The sequence below is a fragment of the Leuciscus leuciscus genome (genome assembly GCF_965113295.1).
Source record: "Leuciscus leuciscus genome assembly, chromosome: 7".
Classification (NCBI taxonomy): domain Eukaryota; kingdom Metazoa; phylum Chordata; class Actinopteri; order Cypriniformes; family Leuciscidae; genus Leuciscus; species Leuciscus leuciscus.
The window spans coordinates 23,395,511-23,421,504 of NC_138731.1; the positions used below are offsets into that span (position 1 = coordinate 23,395,511).

The 25,994-nt window shown below is 37.1% G+C and overlaps 1 protein-coding gene and 1 long non-coding RNA gene across 10 annotated transcripts in view; both read left to right on the plus strand.

The window, feature by feature from the left end:
- The window catches only part of thsd7ba (thrombospondin, type I, domain containing 7Ba), a 317,109-nt gene that overhangs the window by 217,510 nt on the left and 73,605 nt on the right, over positions 1–25,994 (plus strand). For all 9 annotated transcript variants that reach the window (XR_014207450.1, XR_014207451.1, XM_082175663.1 and 6 more), the window contains 2 exons: positions 21,785–21,976; positions 23,480–23,708. Coding sequence is in view for 7 of the 9 variants with exons in the window: in XM_082175663.1 (XP_082031789.1) it covers positions 21,785–21,976; positions 23,480–23,708 (421 nt within the window). In the remaining 2 variants the exon portion in view is untranslated. The remainder of the gene's footprint in view (positions 1–21,784; positions 21,977–23,479; positions 23,709–25,994) is intronic.
- LOC309503011 lies at positions 1,798–9,657 on the plus strand. The gene is made up of 2 exons (XR_014207463.1): positions 1,798–4,639; positions 5,191–9,657. It is a non-coding gene; the product is annotated as an uncharacterized lncRNA (long non-coding RNA).

The following is a 25,994-nucleotide window of genomic DNA, read 5'->3' on the forward strand; positions in this document are numbered from 1 at the left end:
CGTTTACATTATTACTGAAGGGATGGTTCTTCATTTATAAATCAAACCCAGACGTGATGTTTAACAAAAGTTGGATGCTGGAGAAATTTTAAGTAAATCAGTGGCTCAGTGGCAAAAATATCTTGCATATGTATGTCTATAAAGTGTGGGGAAAGTTCTTTGATTATTGAATTAACAGAGATTTGCATTTCTGTATTGTGTTTTGATTCTGTTTAATTCTGAGAAGTGTAATATGTTTGTTGTGAAGTGTTTATATATATATATACAGTTGACATATATATATGAATGTGTAAACTCAGATGAATCTTTAATTAAAGTGTATTTATATAGTTGCCTTGCTCAAGGGCACCTCGAACCCGCAACCTTCGGGTTACCAGTCTGACTCTCTAACCATTAGGCCACATGCATCCTCATGTTTAATACATCCTTGTGGAATATTTTTTTCCAAAATAGTCTTATTGATGTGATAGATTTTTCCTAAACCTAACTACATACCTGGAACCTAATTACCTGGGGGGTCTCCACTAGACACCGAAGCGTCTACAGTCGACACTTAATAAATTAATTTACCTGAGGCGTCTCCAGTCGACACCCAAGCATCTACAGTTGACACTTAATAAATATATCTGGGGCGTCTACAGTCGACACCCAATAATCTTTATACTCTAGCTCCTGCGTCTACAGTCGACAACTGGCTTCGAGTTCCTTACCCCAACTTGTTCCCCTTACTAACTTCCTGCGCAGCAATAGTAACAGACAGACTTCAGCAAATGTCCTTCAAATGCTTTAATCACGGTCGGGAGATCTTCCCAAGCAGTTCTCAGAGAATCCCACCCAAAAAGAAGAATACATCAGGTTTTATAGGACAAATACTAACACAACAAATAAGATCATTGTCACTAACTCATGACTTAAAGGACAAGTTCGGTATTTTACACTTAAAGCCCTGTTTACAGATCGTATCTGATGAAATAGAACGGTTAAGATTAAAATTTGGACACATGCTGCTGTCCCGAGAATTTTAGGTTTATTTCGCTTCCCCCCCACCACCCCCACAATGGTTGTCTATATGCACTGGAAGATTCCGTCCTAAAAACACATTAAACTTTCGTTTACAAAGACGTGAAACTCACCGAGTGGTCAGGGGGTGTTCACTGATATGTTCCATCAAAAATCGCTGAAAAAGATGCATTCCAACAGGTTTTATCGTAGTTTTTGTCCAGCTCCATTGACTTTATAGGACGTGCTGTGAGACCGCAGCACATTTACGATATTACTCCGCCGCTTCTTCTTCTGCTTCTTCTGTGTATTCAATGAAATGCCCGTGGTTTGCTTGCAATTGGCAAAGGTGCATTATCGCCACCAACTAGGCTGGAGTGTCTATTATTCAAGCTCTCAACGGAAGAATCACGGGTGTGACGCGTTTGGCAAAATAGGTCCACAAAAGCGAAATAAACCTAAAATTCTCGGGACAGGAGCATGTGTCCAAATTTTAATCTTAACCGTTCTATTTCATCAGATACGATCTGTAAACAGGGCTTTAAGTGTAAAATACCGAACTTGTCCTTTAACTCACGTCACCTTCTATCAATATGATTGGTTGAATTGGTAAAAGCAAGCCCCCACCTTTTTACCCTCTGTTACTGGCAGTTGATTACTCAGTATATCATGACATAATACAGACATAATACAGACATAATACAGACATAAAACAATTATTGTTTTTGTCATGGTCAGCACTTGATAATTTTCCATAATACAAATAGACAAAGAACAGAACGTTTTTGTACAGTACGTTGTGTTTCAGAGTGTTAGAATTGTTAGGCCTAAAAAGGGAAGTAAGGTTAAGATGTTAGACTTGTTAGAATCATGGTTAGTATAAAAGTTTACTATCTTATCTATTAAAAATCCATCACACTGACCCCAAATCTAATATGTATATTTATATATTGATTTATGATAAATACATTTTCAATTGTCAGCACCCACACACTAGCACAGATGCACTATCATACTGTAGTGTTTTATAGGACTTGGAACCCCTGAGATTAGTTGATATTCTCATTCTCTATCAGTCCCATCAAACATGCTTTAGTCATTTCTGCCGTTAAAATGCTAATAACATCTGCCAGGTAGTCAGGTGAGGTGACAGGATGATGTGCTGATCAATAAGAACTGTAATCTATGCAGCAGATTAGAGGTTTGCCGCTGTGTGGTCTGTCCCAATAAGGCCATTTATCTCCTCTGAGCGTAGTGTAATTAGGGATGCGTTTGATGGATCTCACAACATCTTGCCCTCCTCCTCCCAGAGTTGACAGAAAACATGTGGCACTTCATCTTTTCCAGTGCTGGTAAAGATTACAGCTTCTTTTACCTTCAAAAAATGGTCTACCAATTAACTAAAAGTAATAGCAGTTGAATGGACATGCTAATAAAAGCCTGTGAATCTGCTCTCAGCAGTCATGTCCAGCATGTAAGAGTATCAATTAGACAGTGGTCAATGAAAAGACACGTTCACAGCTTATTCCCAGAGATAACGCTTGCTGTTCCAAATGGACCCAATTGTCCTGAGCTTTTTATTGAAAAGATGGTAGACTATACAACCTTGAAACTTGTAAGAAGATAAAAGTGAAATTCAATTTATATTGTTCTTTAGTACATAGGACATTTGTTACCTATGTAAGAGAGAGAGAGAAAAGGATTCAGATTTCTTTTGGTTTGAAAAATGAGAAAAGTGACCTACTCAAGTATGTCATTTTGTGATTACATGATTCATGAGCATAATGAGAGTGAATGGTAAAGTGCTGAGGTGTATGTGTGAGTGTTTGGATCTTTTTAGTCTATGGTTTGGATCACACTTTGTTTGCCTTGCTTTTCATGACACATTTTCCAGAACAATAAAGTAAATATACAATCTGTTGAAATTTGATGGAAATTCGAGACCTCCAATCAATCACTGATACGGTTTTGTTTTTTTGCAAGAAATTAATACTTTTATTCTGCAAAGATTAAATTGATGCAAAAGAACTCAAACAAATCCCATCTGAATAGGGTTTAAGGACACTTAAGACAGTCGTGAGTTATGACACTTGATTGGGGACACCATCATCCAAAAGTGAGCAGCTACAGTGCACTGTTCATTTCAGCAGGAAACACATTAGTTACACTAACAGCTCTGTTTGACTTACTGGAGCACTGACCCTTGCAGCGTCAGTAAGAGTCATCTGCATCACAGATGTCGGCGTGTGCCCGTGGGCAAGCTGGCACTGATTGCTTTTTGAGTGGGGGAGACGGCGCACACAGATTTTACTTTGTACAGCTTTTTGGCTGTCACTTAGTGATGTGTCAGGCCAGTGTTGCACAGCGCTAAATTATGAGTCTTGCAAGTTAGGTGACATGATTGAGTGCATGGATGCAATTTCACTGCTGGTGGCCACAAAACACTGTATCACACGCATGGTTTATGTGCTCTAAGCTTAATTCCATCCTAAAATTCAATGTTCAAGCTTTCAAATTAAGGTTAAACTTCAAATTTATACTCTGAAATGGCAATGATAACACTGGTCAGTCTGAAGGAGCAAGTTAGAGTGGAAATACAATAGCTCTTGGACTTGCATGCCATTGTGATATTAAATATTTGAGTTTCCAGCGATAAACACCCATATATTAATAATTCAGGAAGGACCTGGAGCTGAGATCCATTTACAGTTTCCCCACACATGGCATGTGCTTTCTGCTTTTCAGGCATTCCTCACTCAGCCTGTTCTAATGCAGGGTAGACACACACCCCACATTTTTCCATTTAACTTTTTATGATACGAGGATGACTGGCAGCTGTGTTTGGGTGGTTGAGCAGAGAAAATTACAATACTCTCTCTTAAATCCATCTATACAGAAGAGTGCCTGTTTCATGACGATGTTAGATGATAATGAGGTTTAGAGCTTCTACTCTATAGTTAATGGCCACTTATAGTTTAGTGCATCTGTATGAAGAAATTATTGTGTAAATGTGCAAAAGCTGATTTGTGGTCAATTGAAATATGGTCTATTTAACACAAGGCAACATTTCATTAGGCCATCATGTTTTCAAGTAAAAATATCTGAATATCCTCAGAACAAAATTAATTTACATGAGAAGAAAAAATATGATATAATTTTTTGTTGTTGTTGTTTTTAAAAATTTTCAAGTGAAAAATGTATTTATACACTGTCCAACAGCGTAAACAGCAGGTAAAGTTACAGTGGGACACCTCATCTCTTGTGCTTCCCCTGAGCCCATTGACTTTTGAATAGACCCCCTAAAGTGTGCGTGGGTTTGATGGGGGTAATTGAGAATAAATGGGGGAAAGTCACGTTAGAAGAGGCAATACATCTGTCACACTTTATTTGGAGATGATTTGTTACAGCGATAAATAACTCCTCATGTTTACATGCGCGTTTCACGCGTCATTCTGAATGAACAGAATGTTGGTATTAATGGGAAGACTTATTAAAAAAGTAAGTAAACAACTCAGCCACTTAAGCCCTATTTGGACGGGACTAGTTTAACATGGAGAGGTGGGGTAAAGTAATTATTACCAGAGCTTGATTTTAGTCCCATCCGAAAGTGCCATCTCAGTAATCATTACGGACAATGTCAGTAAGGATTACTGTAGTCTCGCGTAGCCAGACCTTCAGACTGACGGCAGAAGGTATGGACTCTATCTGAGCTTTTCTTGGCCAAGGACCGCCCAAGAGGACGTTTGACTGACATGTAACCCAACCAATCACAGTTCGTTTTGTTCCGCGTCATGTTTAGGGGCGTGGCAATATAATGTCGATGTCCCCACAATAACAGACCGGTGTGCATCTAATAAATTATTCATTCATGAACGTTGTGCAAGTTTACTGCAACAATGGAGCCGCGAACTTCACATACTTTTTGAAAATCCAGCGTTTAATTGATCCTGGCAAGCGCTATTGTCGCAGTTGTAAACACAACGGCTTTCTTCTTCCACGAGGGGTTTTGGCATCACGGCATTTGTTTCCAGGCGGGCCGATAAAGAATGCGACACACACGTCTCCCGGACATCCTGTAGAATTCAACCAATCAGATCGCGACTTCGAAACTCCTGAAGTGTTTCCAGAAAAGTGTGCCATATGCATCAGACGTTCAGCCAACGGTTTGTGGGCGTGACGTCTGAGGCTGAGACTAGGATTACTGTGACTTTTACCTTCAGTAAAAAGGTCCGGAAAAATTACCTCAAGTAATACTAATCCCGTGCGAATAGACCCGCTGTAAATATGTACGTAAATATTTCGTCATTTCCTGTTTAAAGTAGTTTTCCGCACTTTTTCAAGTATGGAGACGCTTAAAAAAGCATTCAGTTGTTTTGAAAAAACTCAGGTGTTTTCCACATATCATTCAAATCATAAAGAAGATCGAAGCACTTGTTAGAGGCACGAAACATCTTTTAGCGTTAGGTAAGTGCCTATTACCAACGCAATCCAATCTTAAGTTAATTAATACATCGTTCGACTGGACATAACTGTTTTATAAATATAGGTTGTGGGCCCTATTTTAACGATCTGAAACGCAAGTGTCAAGCGCAAAGCGCAAGTAACTTTGTGGGCGGATCTTGGGCGCTGTTGCTATTTTCCCGGCGGGATAAATGCCTCTTGCGCGCGGCGCAAATCTAAAATGGGTTGGTCTGAAGTAGCTTCATTATTCATAGGTGTGGTTTGGGCGTAACGTGAAATAAACCAATCAGAGCGACATCTCACATTCCCTTTAAGAGCAGGCGCGCTTGTTCTAAAGCGGATTCCTATTATAACGGCGGATTTGTCAGGCGCACGCCAGGAGCGGTTCACAACCGACGTTCTCGTCAGGGACATTGGGGATGGAGAAACCCACCCAAATTAACTTCGGTTAAACAGGCGTATGATAATTTGGGTAAATGTGTAAGCTAGATGTATGCTTTTATAATAAATTATCTATCTATCTATCTATCTATCTATCTATCTATCTATCTATCTATCTATCTATCTATCTATCTATCTATCTATCTATCTATCGTAATAATGTATGATTTGCAAAAATGAAAACTGCTGCTTCTGTGTAGATGAGAGAATCAAAGTGTGCGTTGTGCACACGCTACATTGATTATGGCCAAGCATGCGCCCTTAAAATAGCATATGAATAACATGCGCAACGCGCCACTGACTTTAAACTATTTTTTCCTGGTTAGTGGCGCAATTGTTTTCTAAACCTGCAAAATAGCATGAAGGAACGTTTGCGCCGGAACACGCCTCCTCTTTGCGCTGCACCGCCCCCGGGAGCGCAAGTGTATGTCCTAGTTTACCGACGTGCTTCTGTGGAGGGAAAAGTCCGCTGTGCGCAGGTGCAAAATAGGAATGATACATGCGTCGGTGTACAAAGTCAATTGCGCTGGGTGCAAGATAGGGCCCTAAATGTGTTTGTGCACATGATATCAGGACGTAACGTAATACACACATGACGACAGGAGGGGGACAGCGATGCGCAAATCTAGCTACTCCTCCCACTTCTGCTAGTTTACTGAGATATCTTATCCCGTGCGAATTGGCCATTAATATTACAGACGTCCTGTGGTAAAATTACATTACTCCATCTACCCTTGTAAAGTTAATCCCGTCTGAATAGGACTTTAGATATCACTGCTTTGTCACGTCAAAATCAAGCTTGAAAATGCCTGAAAACATGATGACTGTGGGGGATTTAATGAGAAATCAGCTTGGTGAAATTAAAGATACTTCATGTCTGTGACAGCCAGTGTTTACCGAGCTTGATGACTGATGATCCGAAAATAAGTTGACTATTAAAAAGAACAGCTGAACATCAACACACAAGTAAAATATATTGTTTAAATTGTTACTGCCTTTAGTTATTATTTTTGGAATTAAAAAAAAATGCTTATAACACTAACTTGATGTGATTTATACTTGGTTTTAATAAATAGAACAATACATAAAAGTAGAATAGTGCAGCCTGGTCCACTGATACAAGGCAGGATGGATCCATGCTTTCATGTTATTTACGGCAAATTCTGACCCTATTTTGCTGCATTTCGCAGCAGAAATCGAGACTCATCAGACCAGGCAATGTTTTTACAATCTAATATTGTCCAATTTTGATGAGCCAAGAGTGGCACCCAGTGTGGCCTTCTGCTGCTGTAGCTCGTCTGCTTCAAGGTTTGACGTGTTGTGCGTTCAGAGATGCTCTTCTGCAGACCTCAGTTGTAGCAAGTTATTTGAGTTACTGTTGCCTTTCTATCAACTCGAACCAGTCTGCCCATTCTCCACTGACCTCTGGCGACAAGGCATTTTCACCCACTGAACTGCTGCTCACTGGATATTTTCTCTTTTTCAGACCATTCTCTCTAGAGATTGATTGTCTGTGAAAATTAGAGTGTCAGCAGTTTCTGAAATACTCAGGCCAGCCTCTCTGGAACCACCAACCATGCCATGGTCAAATATCAACTTTCTTCCACATTCTGATGCTCAGTTTGAACTTCAGCAAATTGTCTTGACCATAGCTGCGTCCGAAATCGCGCTCTGTCTGAGTAGGAACGACATTTGAATTGAACTTACTTCACGTAATGCGGATGAACTACATCTGCCATGTTGTCATTATCATGTGATCTACCAACGTCAGTTGCGTCCCTTCACCTCCATTCATAAATGATCTCCCGTGGCCTCATGGGATAGTAAAGTGTCCATTAAATGCACACTTCAGAATCTCAGTAGTAGGTCATCTGGGGACTTTTTGCCTACTGTTTTTCGAAAACTGTGTATTCAGATAAACTACTCTGTTAGCGTACTGTTTTCCGCATACATTTCACATATATTGTAGGCAAGTATTCGATTTTGGACGCAGCACATGTCTACATGCATAAATGCATTGAGTTGCTTCCATGTAATTGGCTGATTAGATATTTGCGTTAACAAGCAGTTGAACAGGTGTACCTAATAAAGTGGCAAGTGAGTGTATAAAGTATATACAGTAGGTGTGTTCATGCCATGTCCTAATTACCGTAATGATTCTGAATGTAAAAAGCCTCTATGTGCTTGTTGAACTTGTAATTACTATGTGTAAACGCATAATTTTCTGAGAACTACGAATTGTACCACATGGTCGCAGTACCACCTGATCACTGCAGATTCGGTGTATGACATCAAAGTATCTTTCGGTGTATGACATCAAATTACCACAAGAGCGATTTGAAAGCATACAGAGCTTTATTTACAGTAATTACAACATGACGTGAACGCAGCACACAGACACACACACATATACACTACCGTTCAAAAGTTTGGGGTCAGTAAGATTTTTTTTATGTTTTTAAAAGAAGTATCTTCTGCTCACCAAGGCTGCATTTATTTGATAAAAAAAAAGCTGAATTTTCAGCATCATTACTCCAGTCTTCAGTGTCACATGATCCTTCAGATCATTCTAATATGATGATTTGATGCTCAAGAAACATTCATTATTATTATCAGTTGAAAACAGTTGTGTACAAAAAAAAATCACAATTCTTTGATGAATAGAAAGTTCAAAGGAACAGCATTTATTTAAAATAGAATTTTTTTTTTCTAACTTATGTATCATTATATTTCTTATTATGGTTTAGGTTTTTCATATGGTTTAGTCAAGAAGTGGTTTTGGCAGTCATTTGTGTATGGCATGGGCTCCCAATGAGGCATGTGTGGGACACAGATGGGTTTTCATCAGTGTCTTTATTATGTTAGAATGAGGCCGACAGCCGCCCAACTGTTCCAGTGTTGTTTCACGTTGTGGACCTCAGACAGCCTCTAGGCAGTACAAGAGCTGCTCCCGTGCTACTGTAGAGTGTTGTCAAGTCTTACATTTCTTTCAGAAAATTCATAAAGCTGTCTCCAAGCGTTTGAGGAAGCCTTATGAACCTTAACTACTGAGCTTTGTACTTAAAAATCATTGAATGACTTAACCTTACCTTAAAGGCAGAATTATGATTGGAAAGATAATAAGTGTCTTTAAGTCCATAAGAGATGTCATGGCTGGATAACTCCAGACAGAGCTTGTGCTGCTGTTTTAAACAGATCAGAGGAGAGGGTGGAAAATCATAGGCTATCTGTTTTCTTTTTGACTGAATGATCAGTCAAAGTGCCAGTTATCGGTGTGTCTGATCAATGCAGGTGACGCTAATCTGGTAAATGACCTTCTGCCTGCGTGTCAGTGCTGTCAATATGTGGACTGAGGTGAACTAATTCTGATCAATTCTCAAAATCATCTCTTACTGACAAGTGGAGTCTTGGTTCTGGCTTTGAACCCTAAAGCGATTAATGGTTAAAGAAATGACAGATTGAGAGGCTGTGCCTTTTTTTACAAGAAGCAAAGAAAATACCATTTGCTGAATACTCACCATTTTATAGACAGTACTTAGTGCGTATACTACAAATATTATATTACATTACATTACATTACATTACATTACATTGTATTATATTATATTATATTATATTATATTATATTATATTATATATTGAGGAATCAAATATTGTTATTTTGACAAGAGAGACAGAATAGAAGTTTATTGTACTGTCAATTTAACATACTACAGCATACTGTTACTTTTAGAACTTTTCTTCCAAAGCAGTTAACCCTTGTGCATCCTTGTGTTAATGCTAACTGCATAAAATTTGGCACGGGTGTGTATTTTTATTGGAATTTTACTATTTCATCATCATTTTCTTTAAAAAATCTATTTTGCACTAGTTACACAAAATACTTCCTCTCAGCGCCTTTTGGACAAAAATGTCCCCATTGAAACCCATTAAAACTGCATTTTTTAATCCCTGTGCCGTTTAACTATAAAATGATGCAATCTCATTTTTTTTCAGGTTAGGCCTATAAAGCAAATACTCGCTTTATTCCTGTTTTCTGCTTCGGCATATTATAGAGCCAATTGGATAAACTATGCAACGATAATTGTGTGGGTTTGTTGGTATGGATGTCTAAGTGTGGTTTGTATGTGTGTAATAAAATAAAAAGGTTGTTTGTGTGCTTGTAATATTTGAGAGAGAAAAACTCAACTGCAAATCGAAAATTCAATCACTGTGTTCACCAGTGGAGTTTTGCTGGCATCCAATGGGGAAAGTCTGGTACTGCGCCCAAACAAAATCTTACTGAAAGCTTATTTTTTGAGATATCGTCCTCAAATTCGGAACACAACCTATTTCGATTTATGGCTTTGAATTTCATGAATATCAGTTTTAGAGTTCCAAATGTTTCATAAAATATATATTTTAGATAAAATATTGATTATAATGTTCATAAATATTTTTCATAAACTTAAATTTCTATAACATTTTTTTGGTTGCACTTTTTTTAAATGTTTCACTTCAACAACAATCTGCCAAGGGTCTTCTTTAAAATGAGACCAAACTTAAGTATTTGCTCCCAAGCATAACATTTTTATGAGACTTTTTTTACTTGGACATTTTTGTCCACTTTGGACCTATGTGTAAGTTTTTTTTTTTTTTTTATGTTAACTGCAGTAATTTTTTGGCACAGGTGTGTATTTTTATTTTAATTTTACTATTTCACCCCCATTTCATTTGAAAAAAAAGTTTTTTTGCACTAGTTACACCAAATACTTATTTATATTTTATATAAAATATTGATTATAATGTTCATAAATATTTTTCATAAACTTAAACTTCTATAACTTTTTTTTGGTTGCACTTTTTTCACTTTTTTCACTTCAACAACAATCTGCCAAGGGTCTTCTTTAAAATGAGACCAAACTTAAGTATTTGCTCCCAAGCGTAACATTTTTATGAGAGTTTTTTGACTTGGACATTTTTGTCCACTTTGGACCTATGTGTAAGTTGTTGTTTTTTGTTAATGTTAACTGCATTAATTTTGAGCTATTATAGAGCCAATTGGATAAATTATGCAATGATAATTGTGTGCGTGTGTTGGTATGGATGTCAGAGTGTGGTTGGTATGTGTGTTATATAAAAAAAAAAATGTGTTTGTGTGCATGTGTGTGTTTGTAGTATTGAGAGAGAAAAACTCAACTGCAAATAACAAAGCCAATCACTGTGTTCACCAGTGGAGTTTTGCTGGCATCCAATGGGGACAGTTTGGTACTGTGCCCAAACAAAATCTTACTGAAAGCTCATTTTTTGAGATATCAACCTCAAATTTGGAACACAATTTATTTAGATTTATGGCTTTGATTTTCTAGCCTTTTTAGAGTTCAACTTGTTTCATAAAATATATATTTTATTTAAAATATCATTTTCATAAACTTAAACCTATATAACTTTTTTTTGGATTTACTTATAAAAAAAATTTAACTTCAGCAATAATCTGCCAAGGGTATTCTTTAAAATGATACCAAAGTTAAGTCTGTGCTCCCAAGCTTCAACTTTTTATGACAGTTTTTTGACATGGACATTTTTGTCCTCTTTGGACCTATGTGTAACTTTTTTAAATTGATGCACAAGGGTTAAAAACAAAACACTGTTCATCTTATGTTCACTTATTTTCTTCATATATATATATACTGTATATAAAGGACACCCTATTGAATTCTATGGTTTTACGTATCAAGACATAATAAAAAATCATCTGGTGTTTAGCAGGTCTTGAAATGAGGTAAATACAACATCAGATGAACAATAACACTTGCCATATTACACTGTGTCATTATTTATTTAAAGCTGCAGTCCGTAGCTTTTTTGTGTTAAAAATTATCCAAAATAATTTTGAGCAAGTACTGTACATAACCAGCCAGTGTTCAAAACTATCTGCTTGCCTTAGCTCGATTCAAAATGGTAAGCTTGTAATAATGTTTTTAATTCCAGTAGTACTGTTGGATATCCGTGGGAAATTCAAGCATGTCTTTGCGTCATTTCGTCACATCTGTACACATGAAGAAGGAGTCTCGGCTAGTAGGCTATATTGCGTGTGAGGATGTTGGAGATGGAGATTTATAGCTTTTCTCACAGCACTTGATATAATTAAACTTATCAATTTGATGGCGGATCCAGAAAGGTTCAAACGACAATCACCAGTGACAACTGGAGATTCACCCGTTGTAAAACGCGAAAGACTTCGGACTTCGGAGAAAAAAAGACTGCAACTGGGCCCATGTGAAAACAAGGATAATATCGGAAGAGCATTAAATGTAGTCACGCAATGCTGATGTTGTTAACATTAACAATTTGAGAACAAAGTATAATTTGCATGGTTTGACGTGATATGATAAGCGATCGTTAGATTTAATCAGCGCAATTTACTGCAATGTTTTTTTCCCCTTAGTTGGTCAGAACAAAAGTGGATGTTACTTACTTGTTCAGTCGACATTTTCTGGTGAAAATTCTTATGTTGGTCATACTTCCAAAAAGTAGAATCTGTGATTGCAAATGACAGTATCCACACTGGTGCGGTGACTGACAGCTGCACATTCTCCTCAAAACATTGGATATCATCCGCACTGTGCCATGCCAAGGCACGTTGATAATTCCGCTAATAACTGCAATTGCAGATTTCAAACAGAGATGGCGACAAAGAGGAAAAACTGCGGACTGCAGCTTTAACAAAAATAAAGCCAAAATGGAGAAGCCATGTGTGACAAACTAGTATACATTAGGATTCAATTGCTTGTAGAACCAACTTTAGCAGCAATAACTTAAAGTAATCATTTTCTGTATGAAATGATCGGTCTCTCACATGGTTGTGGAGGAATTTTGCTTAAGTTCATTGAGGTTTGCAGGTATTTGTTTATCCACAGCTCTCGTAAGGTTCCGCAACAGCATTTCAATCGGGTTGAGGTCTGGACTTTGACTGGGCCAGTGCTTTTTCAGCCATTCTGTTATAGATTTGCTGGTGTTCTTTTGATTATTGTCCTGTTGCATGGCCCAATTTTAGCCAAGCTTTAGCAGTCGGTCAGATGGCCTCATGACTCTAGAATACTTTGGGAGAGGAGTTCATGATCGACTCAAAGACTGCAAGGTGCCCAGGTCCTTTGGTGGCAAAACAAGCCCAAATCATCACCCCTCCACCACCGTGCTTGACGGCTGGTATGAGGTGTTTGTGCTGATATGCTGTGTTTGTTTTTTGCCAAATGTGGCACTGTGCATTATGGCCAAACATCTCCACTTTGGTCTGAACAAAAGTCTTGACGTTTGTTCAGATGCAACTTTGCAAACCTAAGTTGTGCTGCCATGTTATTTTTAGAGAGAAGAGGCTTTCTCCTGGCAACCCTTTCAAACAAACCATACTTGTTCAGTCTTTTTCTAATTGTACTGTCATGAACTTGTCTGAGGTGTAGCTCTTGTTTTTTTTTTGCAATGTCTCTGAGCATTGCACGGTCTGACCTTGGGGTGAATTTGCTGGGAAGATTGGCAACTGTCTTGAATCTTTTCACTTGTGAATAATCTTCCTTACTGTTGAAAGATGGACTTCAAATTTTTTGGAAATGGCCATAAAACCCTTCTCAGATTGAAGGCAGCAACAATTGCTTCTCTAAGGGGCTGTTTACATGACACCGTTTTCTGCTAAAAACATAAAACTTTAAATGAGTTTGTCCGTTTATTTACACGACAACAGAGTTTTTAAAACGGGTTTCAAAGTGCAAGCTTTTGAAAATGGTCTCCGTGTAAACAGCAAACACGTGTTTCCGTGTATCACGTGTTCAATCTACGGTGTTTCAGAATGTGAGCAGAATACAGCGTTTTAGTCGTTTTCGCTGGATCCGTGTGAATGGGGATCGTTGTCGTGTAAACATACCCTATAAGATCATTGCTGATGTCTTTCTTCCGTGGCATTGTGTTAACACACACCTGAATGCTCCAGACCAGCAAACTGCCAAAATATCGTATTAATTTATCTTCAGCAAGCGTGATCACCTCTATAAAAGCAAAGACATTTGATTAGCAGCAGCTGACTGCTACTTACCCTCTTAATTCCTATGGAAGCAGTAAGGGTGTACTTAGTTTGTCACACATGGCTTCTCCATTCTGGCCTAGTTTTTGTTAAATAAATAGTGACACGGTGTAATATGTCATGTGTTGTTGTACATTTGATGTTGTATTTACCTAATTTTAAGACCTGCCAAAGACCAGAGGATTTTTTTATTATGTCCCTCCTGATTCGTAAAAACATAGAATTCAATAGGGTGTTCTTTCTTATTCACATGACTGTATATTTATATATAAATATGCATCTGTGGCATCACATCACATTAAGAATTGAGAAAACTGGCATGTGTCACTTTTCATTTCATGCATAGGTTGTTGTTTGTATTAAAATGACAGCTGTCCTCTGTCTCCCTGACCTTTGTGTTGTGTGTTTACTCAGAAAAAGGTTGTGTGAGGTGACACGTTCCACCAATTGGATGTCTTCCAGGGTTATTTTTTATTCCCATTCTCTAAAGGTCATAGTTTGTGATATCTCTAAGTGTAACATACAATCTTCAGTCTGTTATGGGCAATGATCACATTTGACATTTCTCTCCTGTATGATGTCTCAACATTATTTTCTCTTTTTGTATTTGTTTACATTATTCATTTGCATTACATTCTCTCAGTCATGTACAGCATTCCTTTATGAGTGTCATTAGTTGTTGCTGATATAAATATTAATATAATGTGACTGATAGGATGCAGAGTAAGGTCTGCCCCATACAGAGATCTGACAGTTGGGTTATCCGTTCCTCATTCCCGCTTTAGATCCATGATTCTCTCTGGTATACTGCACTGCATAAGCAGCCGCTGTTTGTACACACCTCTGTTGATAATGAGGATTCAGTGTTTACATGGACTTTTCAGCATTAATATTTATGTTTTCTTGATGTGTCAATGAATACTAAGTGGTGTGAGTGACTGAGCTGGAACAGAAAAGAAAATTGTTCATTTTTAACAGTGTAGTCAGATCTTGTCACTTAATTCTAAACCACATAATATTTAAAGGTAAGGTAGTATTATAAAAAAATGTGCTTGTTGAAGACAGCAGTAAAAAAAAACAAAAAAACTATGAGTCTTTCAGTTTTGTTTGTGGAATCTTCAGATTGACTCAATTGACTTCAAACATGTCATTCCAACAAATGGATTTTCGTCATTCTCATTTCGTCATTTCGTCAATGGCTGTCATTTTTTTTGTCAAGTTTTTTTTTAATAGAGAATGTAAAAATAACAATAACAAATTATAGAAAATTTGCTCATTTCGACTCATTTTGCCAGACTCCAAAATTCATAAAAGTTGTCTTCATTTGTAAAAATTATTTGGATGAACATAACCTGTAAGAATCATATTATTTTATCCATCACAGAGCTTATTTTCTGAGGTATTATCCAGGGTGATGCTAACTCCTGGGTTGGCCTAAAAAATGCGTCATCCTTGCAGGACTCTATGGGTAGCCATTTTGATATGTGTTATGCGCAAAAGTAAATATGACTGATTTAAAAAAAAAAACGTGATTTTTAAATGTGCAAAATACTAGTTGGACTTTGTTTTCAAAAACAGTGTTGAGTTGGTTACAAAGCACTTACACATACAATACAGTTTCTTTGTGGCCCTCATCACACTCAAGAATGAAGATTGTACAGTATAATTGTTTTTAATAGAATTAATTTGCATCTGTAGGGCAGTAGTTTTATATCGGAGCATTTGAATGCATTTAATTTTTTGATATCATCATTGAAATTGAGAGTGGACTGCGTGTGAGAGCTGTGCAGGAGGAAACAATGCTGAATATGAGGATCCACCACTAATGTCAACCACAGAACTTCACATTTCTGCGCTGACATCGCAACTCATCAGGCTAACACACACTAATGAAATGAAAACTCCTACTCGACAATTCCTTTGTACTATATACATCCCTGCCGCAAGTAATTTTTTTCCATTTTCTACAGAAGAATAACTGTGGAAAGGACAAAATTAGTCGTGACAAAAAGCAATGTCCCTGTTTTAAATGTTTGTTTTTATGTTTTAAGGTAAGTTTTCGTTCAGCGAGAAGAGGTATGCATTTATGCTGATAGTTTATAAAACATCCGCACAGACTGCCTCATTTGACTGAAATTGGTCTGAGCGTGTGTTACGCTGAAGCTCGCTTCCAATAGAATTTCTAATCTAAGCTAAAATTAATTGTGCTCATCTTCTTTGTGGACTCCTTTTTAGCCAAGCCCCTGTTGGTGCTGCTAATGGTGCACAAATTTTGATTCAGAGTTTGAATGATTTAAAGAACTTGTATCATATTTTTGGTAATTAATTTCAGCTCTCTTAGACTGTAAAAAGACTAATCCCCTGTAAGCTATTAAATGAATGGGTTTGTCCTTGACTCTGTCTGAAAAATGAATGATGAATCTGCCCAACTTTCATCCATCAGGTGTTCACTGAGAACTGATCTTACTCTCGTAATCTCTTCCAATTATGACTTCGTTTCAGCTCTGTTCAAAATTTAAGGCGGGATTACATCAAAGGTGTTTTTTTTTGTTTGGTTTTGTTTTTTAGATGCCATGGTTTTTTTTGGTTTTTTTATCATAGTCCACAAAATAGTTTTGTGTCTGTGCTTGCAGGCAAATCAAGGGGTTGTTCTCTTGATCTCTTTCCCTCCTACTCTCTTTCATTTTTGTGTGGAAGGTTTTGTACGTTGTGAACAGCGCATGAAATGGTACACAGATTAAGGGGTGCTCACAAGCAGCACTATTTTATTTATTTATTCTTCTTTCCTCTTAAATGCAAGTGAGCCAAAGAGATTTCAGCCAGAAAGATGTGGCCCTTCCAGTGCTTTTTGCTCTCCGTGTGGGCTGTTAAGGTTAATTTCTGCAATCTGCATGCACATTTTCATCTGGCCCTCCTGGGGCAAAGTGTTCCTTTCAAACTTTCACAATTATTTCTGATATATTATAACACAGAGGGAAAGTGGATTGATTTAGGGAGGTGGGAAGCTGGAATTATTTGATGCCTGCAATATGACCCGTAAGTCAGTGATGTTATTTGGAGCTCTGGCATTATTCTTTCTGCAATTTAACTTATTACAATTGGGTGCTCAAATTGCCAAGCACCTGTTATGGAATTACAGTTTGTGCATTATTCAGAAGACGAGACAAACCTGCGCTGTTGGTTAAAATGAATACTGCTTGGTTTTTATTTCTGACTCTTGAACTGTAATTTTTGCAGTATAATTCCTGCTATTTTCTTTTTCTGGAGCTTTTTTTGAACTCATTGTCACTCCTCGTCCATTTATACCACTGAATGTTTTGGTGTACAAAGTTCTGCATTATATATTATCTCTAACTTTATGGGAATATGACGTTCCTGCTGAAAAGGCCGACATAGCTACTCACCGTAATATACCTAATTTTGTTTGACTTGAAACACAATGACTGCCTTGGTCAACCAGCTTCTGGACCAGCGTGGGCATTACAGTATATGATATCCATTAACATCAGAGTTAATTGTGCTTTATGCTTCATTGGACATTTTTTTAATGGGTGATTCTTCAATTAGGGACAGTTTGAACAACTTTAAATATTGAAAAATGACGCTTCCTCAAACTATATTTCATTTATCACATGTCCTTGAGTAAAAATCTACCTTCAAGTAAAATTTGGTGTTATGTGTGATGATGTGGATTTTTATAATGTTTTAATGCTAATTGCTTTTATTGAAAAAGTCTCAAATTTGCAAACACAAGTTCATTGGCAGTCAATTAGCTTTGAAATTATAAACATTCAAATAAATTATTTGTTTTAGTAAAGACAAATTAAATATTGGTATTTAAAAAGTCCAAAATAAGCACAATCAGATACATTTTACATTTCATTTACATTTCAACTATTAAAAAATGGAAAGGCTCATTTAAAAGACCATGGGCCCTATTTTTACAATCTGAAATGCAAGTATCAAGCGCGAAACGCAAGTAACTTTGTGGGCGGGTCTTGGGCGCTGTTGCTATTATACCGGCGGGATAAATGACTCTTGCGCCCGACGCAAATCTAAAATGGGTTGGTCTGAAGTAGCTTCATTACTCATAGGTGTGATTTGGGCGTAACGTGAAATAAACCAATCAGAGCGACATCTCACATTCCCTTTAAGAGCAGGCACGCTTGTTCTCTGGCGGATTGCTATTATAACGGCAGATTTGCCAGGTGCGCGCCAGGAGCAGTTCACAGCCGAGGAGACCGACGTTCTCGTCATGATGTTTTATTAAAGGGATAGTTCCCTTTGAAATTAAATTTTGGTATGTTTTAGCTTACCTCAAGGGCATCCAAGATGTAGGTGTCTTTTTTTCCACAGTAGTTTCAATTTTGATATTTTTAGGTCAAACCGTTCTTGTCTGTCAGTCATATAATGCAGGTCTGTGGTCACCGCCTCAAAGAGCATGCACAGAGTCCAAATTAAAACAATTCCCCATCGTCCAAATTAAACAATTCCCCATCGTAAGTACACATTGATGGCCTAAGACACGAAACGAGCGGTTTGTGTGAGAAAACGAACAGTATTTATATCGTTTTTACCTCTTGAACACAGCCACGTCCAAGTGATCTGAGAGCGCGGGCGGGTATAGATATATACACTAGATGTTGCCTTGGCTACTGCAGTTCATTGGAAACCGTAGCCAAGGCGACATCTAGTGTATATATCTATACCCGCCCGCGCTCTCAGATCACTTGGACGTGGCTGTGTTCAAGAGGTAAAAACGATATAAATACTGTTCGTTTTCTCACACAAACCGCTCGTTTCGTGTCTAATGATCAAGCAATCAAGTAATTCCAAACAGCTGTCATCAATCAGTAATCAACAGGTCCACTCAATCAGCATGAGTTAAACCAGAGACAATTTATATAAGAGACATGCCACTTCCTCAATCCTCAATACAACTATATAAGGAAAACCCGTAATGGCAAAGATGGCGGTTGTATGCACATGGAATTGTTTTCTAAACCTGCAAAATAGCACCAGGGAACGTTTGCGCCGGAACACGCCTCCTCTTTGCACTGAACCGCCCCCGGGAGCGCAAGTATATTTCCTAGTTTACCGACGTGCGTCTGTGGAGGTAAAAGTCCGCTGTGCGCGGGTGCAAAATAGGAATGATACATGCGTCGGTGTACAAAGTCAATTGCGCTGGGTGCAAGATAGGGCCCCAAAGGTTTCAAGTTATTATAAAACTACCTTTTTTTTCTTCAGAAAAGTTTCATTAATTGTAGAATCAACCATATAGCCTACTTAATGTAAAAAAAAATTTAAAAAATAATACTTTTATTTAGCGAGGATGCATTAAATTGATCAAAGGTTAGCAGTAAAGTAAAGACAACTTTCTATTCATCAAAGAATCCATCAAATTACCCTAAAAAATATATGGTTTCCACAAAAAATATTGACAATAATTAGAAATGTTTCTTGAACACCAAATCAGCATGTTAGAATGATTTCTGAAGGATCATGTGACCTGAAGACTTGAGTAAAAAATCAGCTTTACCGTCACAGGAATAATTTACATTTTAAAACATATTAAAATAGACTTTTTCCCCACAATATTTGTGATAAAATAAATGCAATAAAATCTTACTGACCCCAACATTTTGAATGGTAGTGCTCAATTTATTTAATGCAGGTAGTCTGTCTTTCTTTCTTGATATTTTTCTGCATTGCATGAGCCTGTTGAAATGCTAATGCACTCATTTCAAGGGGTCAATAAATCTCTTCAATATTTTGGATCCCTGATGTCAGTGTCAAGAATAGACCAAATACCTCTTTTTCAAAACCGCATTTCATGGTGTAGAGACTTCAGTGTTGATGAATGGAAGTTTCCGGTTCTATCTACAGTTTAAATTGCGCTCAGGGGTCCTCCACCTCGTGCACGCAACAGTTATCTTCAAACTCACTGAAGTCTGGGTCACGTGGTCGCCTGCAGTGTTTTGCAATAGCAATTTGATTGCCAAGAACATGCCTAGAGTCCCTCCTCGCCAGCCTCTTTGCTTTGATGACTCAAGAAGCCTGGTGCTAAAGGTTGGAGGCGGAGGGCTGGAGACTCGCTTTAGGGAATATCTTCCATCTATGCCTCATTGGATCAAGAACATCACCCATATCACATTCTTAGCCTCTTGACATGGATGCAGTTACAGCAGGGGGAAAATACATAGATAACAAATTTGCCCCTGGGTTGTTATTGCTTAACTGCATGTTTGAAAGTGAATGACAGAGTTCAAGAGGAATAATGATGCCTCGTATTGACCGCTGAAGTTCATCACATTTTCAGTGTTTTATATTTGACTTTATCTTTTTATTATTTTTTTTTATTTTTTTATGAAATTGATCCGTTATGGTGGTACATAAGAAGGATGTAATACGCCTGTTTGTTGTGGATGTTTTTTAGGGTTTAATCGTTAAAGGAAAGTTTTGTGTAATCCTAGAGAAGTGAATGGAAGGATTAATGTCTCTCTTTCATGCATGAAATGAGAGTTTTCCTCTCACTAACCTCAGCAGACAGCCCAGCTCTCTTTCGCTTCTGTCTTTTGATAGCTCACTGGCATCCAATAAATTAAATGGCCTTTGGTTCATTCTGTCAAATACTGTTTCCTGTTCAAATCTTTTCCTTCCTGCAGGTGAAAGGAAACAAATTCTGCCCATCTGATCAAGCAGTCAATCAGTGGCAACACACAAAGCAAATATTTCCTTTGGTTAATTTGTTTGAAGATCGAAGAGCAGATCATTTTTATAGAGAAACTGATGGCATTATCGCTATGTAATGTGCAGCCGTTGCTTTGACAGACTTGATTGTGAGGGTTTGGAGCGTCATGAAATTATTAGTGTTCAGAACTTGGTTGTGTTCATCATAATGAAATCTAAATTGCCCCCTCTATTTTCATGTTTCCCATTTCTGTGATTGAGCACAAAAAGGCTGATGAATCACAACTGTTGATCTCTTATTTGGAGATAAAAACCACTTAGTCTTCATCAAAGTTGCATTAAAAAGATGAAAGCAGTGAATATGAGCACATTTATAATAGGGACCTCATTTACTCTTGTAACGCTGAGTTATGGGACTATTTCATTGAATGGCTTATTCCACCTCAATGCACAAAAACATTGAATTTCTGTCTTGTAAAGGTACCTTGGGTTTGTGGTTGACTATTATATAGTCTTTTATAAGTGTTAAAATTTTCTACCATTTCTGTATTTATTTTATCTTTTTTTATTAATATTATTTATGGATACAGTACCGTAAGAAATTGGAGTTGGTAAGATTTTTTACGTTTTTGAAAGAAGTCTCTTATGCTCACCAAGGCTGCATTTATTTAATCAAAACAGTAAAAAATAAAAATCTATCTATCTATCTATCTATCTATCTATCTATCTATCTATCTGTCTGTCTGTCTGTCTGTCTGTCTCTGTCTATATCTATCTATCTATCTATCTGTCTGTCTGTCTGTCTGTCTACAACTTACAATATATTTTGTAATATTGAATGTTCACAATGGCCAGTATAATTATTTTATTTTATTTTATTTTATTTTATTTTATTTTATTTTATTTTATTTTATTTTATTTTATTTTATTTTATTTTATTTTATTTTATTTTATTTTATTTTATTTTATTTTATTTTATTTTATTTTATTTTATTTTATTTTATTTTATTTTATTTTATATTCGGTAAAGAAATGGGCAAATGTGCATGTTTTGAAACAACAACAATAACCTCCCTTGATATCTGTCAACACCAAGTAATGATGGTGACATTACAAGTCGTCTTATGTTCCACTGAACAGGGCAGCTTGTTCCTGAGGACCTCTGTGAAGACGAGTCGCCCCCTAAAGAAGTGTCCTGTGTGATGGCGTGTTCAGGTGACTGTGTGCTCAGCTCATGGTCTGATTGGTCCTCCTGCTCCCACAGCTGCTCCAGTAAAAACTCAGAAGGCAGACAAAGCCGCACACGGACCGTATTGGGCTTACCAGGAGAAGGTCAGTTGACTTTCACCTTTCACAGAAATTAGATGATAATGTTTATTACAAATGTCTGAAAAATGTATTCTCAATTTAAGAAAATTGAAGGCATTCAAATGAATGGTGCGTGTGACATGGTGTGGTGCCTCTGGCCTGCATGTGTCATTTCCTAGCCTCTTTTATTCCCTAGCCTCTTTCATTCCCACTGTGTTCCAGTCACACTGCACATTTATATCTATTATAATAAAAAAAAAATATTAAATTTTAATAAACAAACATAATTTAATGCCGTAATATTGATTTGACAAGGGAAGTAATTTACTCCTAATATCACTCTGAGGGTGACATGACACCATTAATCAGTTTGTTTTTGTGAGTGGAGGGCCAATTTTGCATTCGGTATATTTGTTTCAGAGGAGCAGTGATAAAAATGTGTTCACAGGGTCTCATTTTTGTCTGCCTACATACCGCTGTGGGCTTTTCCAATCACACACAGTCCTTCTGGAATGACAAAAAGAGCTGTGTAATTAAGACTTAAATATAGCTTAGTCTAGAGACTACTCCCGCCCCCTCTGTAGCCACACACACACACACACACACACACACATGCATACATACGTACATCCTGAGTAACAGCATTATGCATGCTCTTACATCTCCATGCATCTGGAAAATGGAAATAAAGCCCCAACCTCTACACACCATCCACAGAGTGTCATTAATCAGACAAGCCCTTATTAATATTCAGCTGGTCTACGTTACACTCATAATGAGTCCCTGTGTTATGGAGAAAGGCTGAATGTCAATACAATGTCATTAGCTTCAAGGGCAGATGGAGTAGGAATTACTTTTAATTATAAAAAGTACAGAAGTAATTTTGGAGGTTGATCCCACAAAAAATGTGTCAAAGGTGTCCCTGCATCACACGTGGAATACACATTCAGCATTTTGATTTCAAGTACAGTAAAATGATGGAAGGTTTTGGGATGCATCAATATCAAATATCTGGCAGATACGGATAAGCTGATATTTATTTTGGTTTCATGGTTGATAATAGATGTATGGAAGAGTCTATTCTAATTTCATCTAATATTACAATATTGTATTTCAACTATATTTAAATGAACAGAAAGGTTGTTAATAGTTTTGTTTAATGATAACAACACTGTGGCATTGGCTCTTTCAGCATTGAGGAGCCCAACAGCATGTCGACTCAACCAAAGGTGTGATTTTGAGGCAACCAAACTTTGTTTGTCTCATAGTCAATGAGACAATTTTTTTTTATTTTTTTTTATTGACGCTGGTGGTTCAGAAATTACACTATAAACTGTTTTTATCATTATTATTATTATTATTCGTTTTCTTCTATTCACAATATCTACATCTCTTCACATGTCCCAGTAGAGTTCGGCTTCATGCCTCTTGTGCTCATGTAGCTCGTTAACATTTTATGGAGCATTAAAGCAAACTTAAGAGAGAGTTTTCCATCTGTAATGCAGTTAATGATCTTTTTCATTTCAGCTAAGGCATGTCCAGCTGCTACTGCTCTGGAGGAGTGGAGAACTTGTAACGATCATCCATGCATCACGTTCTACTGGGAAGCGTCGCCATGGGGACCATGCATTGAAGACTCCTCCATGAATCTAAATGGCACCGGCTACTGGAACGGAACGACCACCTGTGCTGTCGGGGTGCAGATTCGTAAAGTGGTCTGCATGAAAATGGGCGTCGGGCCGGTTATTCCCAAAAGGTGCCTTATTTTTATGTATGAAATTTAAAGCACATAGATTTTCCACCACTGCTCATAGCATGAAGTTTAAATGGTATATTTGACTAATCTTTGGTGATCACTGCTTTTTAATATTAAATACCATAGAGCACTTACTTTACCTGTCAGATGCAGGCAATAACGCTTTGTTCAGAAATTCAGCAAAATCCTATCCTTTTGTGATTTGAAATCTGTTTAAAGTAAGGTATTGGAAATGCATTTAATTTGGTAGAGTCAGATCAGATTTCACTTGGCACTCATCACTCAGACACGGCGTGGCTGTAATATCATGCAGTAATCGTGGCACATCTTCATCTACATTCTCTCATTTACACTCACATGCCATTCACTATGTTTGAATAATCAAACAAGGGATCAGTTTTGAACTCGGCATATGTATGAATGGGTAAAATGTGGTAGTCCTCATGGCTTCTACTCTGTTATGTCTTTTGACATTGTTGTTACTATGGCAACCAATATAGATATATCATATATTGATTGCTCTGTCTGAACAAATGTATCCAATCTTTACTAGGATTTATGTGCTGTGTGAACAACCACCAACATACAGCCTTATCAAATGCATTCAAATACCTCATCAAATATGTGCCGACATTCAATTCAGAATGTTTTTGGAGGGTTTCAGTTTTATAATGTTCCTGAATCTGGCCAGTTTCCTTTATGGGATCATCCATTTTTATAGCTTTATCTATAAAACATTGTCAGCATTTTCTCTCCTAGATGTATACTTTTAAATACAAGTACATAATATCAGGACATCCGTATTTGGTGAATAATGAAGTTCCCAGAGAGAAATATTTCCCTCTGCTAGCTTTTGTAAATATATGTACATTTAGTTTGATCAGAGCGCTAAATTAAAGCAGATATTATTAGACACTTCTGCTCTGGGATGTGTCTTTGAGGCATTCTGCTACACAATCACACAGTCCTGAAGTCCAGATTTAATAGTTTTCCATATAAACATCACGTTTACACTGCATGAATGAGACGTACAGCACAACATATATGTACAGTTCTGAAAGCTGTTCTCATGAGATGTTCGCATTTCCTTGACCTTTTCACAAGGGAAGATCGCTTGGTTTAAATTTGCTGAAGCCGTATCTTATACACTGAGTGTCAATATTCTCATTCTTGTGCTGTGCGTGGCTCTGAGTGCAGGCTGGACCTTTTCTCTCTGTTTCCTCTATGAGAGGTTCATGTTGCCCCAGGTCTTTCCTTGATAAATGTTTCCTGTGGGAGTGGTGTAATGGCGCTTTGGGTAAGATAAAATGTTCTATTGCATTGCATGGAGAAGATATTGTGTTGTGCATCAGGAAAAGGGGCTCATAAATAATGCAGTCGTTTATCCATTTCTTTCTGTTATATTAATGACACCAACGTAAAGTGAGTTTATGGGCTGGCGTATTTCACAGGCCTGGTTATAGGTTTCGGCTTTACCTCAGTTTTGGGAGGGGGGCTGTCTGGAAAAACATGCTGGTTTGTCTCTTTTTAGTGAAAATGTCTAATATATCTGTATTTAAAACAAGATGCATTTACATGAGAAGCAAAATTGCATATGATTTTAAGAGTAGCTCTGTGCCTACATCGACAACCTTCTAAGACAGCTTTAAATTCATCATTGAATTGATAAGTGGTCATTTTGAAATACTATCCACAGGCAACAATCTCACACAGGTGAGTCGTAATTGCATAAGACTCACAATTGATGATATATATATAGTGGTCAAAACTGATGTCTATAGAAGTGATATTTGTTTTCAATGACCCAACGGGTTCGATCAAACCATCAAAATTTTAGGAATATATATATATATATATATATATATATATATATATATATATATATATATATATATACATATATATATATATATGTGTGTGTGTGTGTGTGTGTGTGTGTGTGTGTGTGTGTGTTTTTATTTGAGGGAAGAACAAAACACTAAACTTATTTAAGGTATATATCTGACAAAATTATTTGACAAAAAAGGCAAACTACAGCTACAGGTTTTATTTTACTTAGCAAAAAAAAAGCATTCAAAAAGCTCACAAGAAAAAGCATACATTGACTACAACATAAGCAGTTATTGAAACACTGTAAACTATTATATGATCGATAAATTGAGAACATTATTACATTGCTTTAATAAGTTAAGAAATTTTCATTTTTAAGTCAGTTTAATGTTATTTAAGTTGAAATGACTTAAACATCCAAGTTGATTGTGCCTAAAAATTTATGGCAGCAATTAT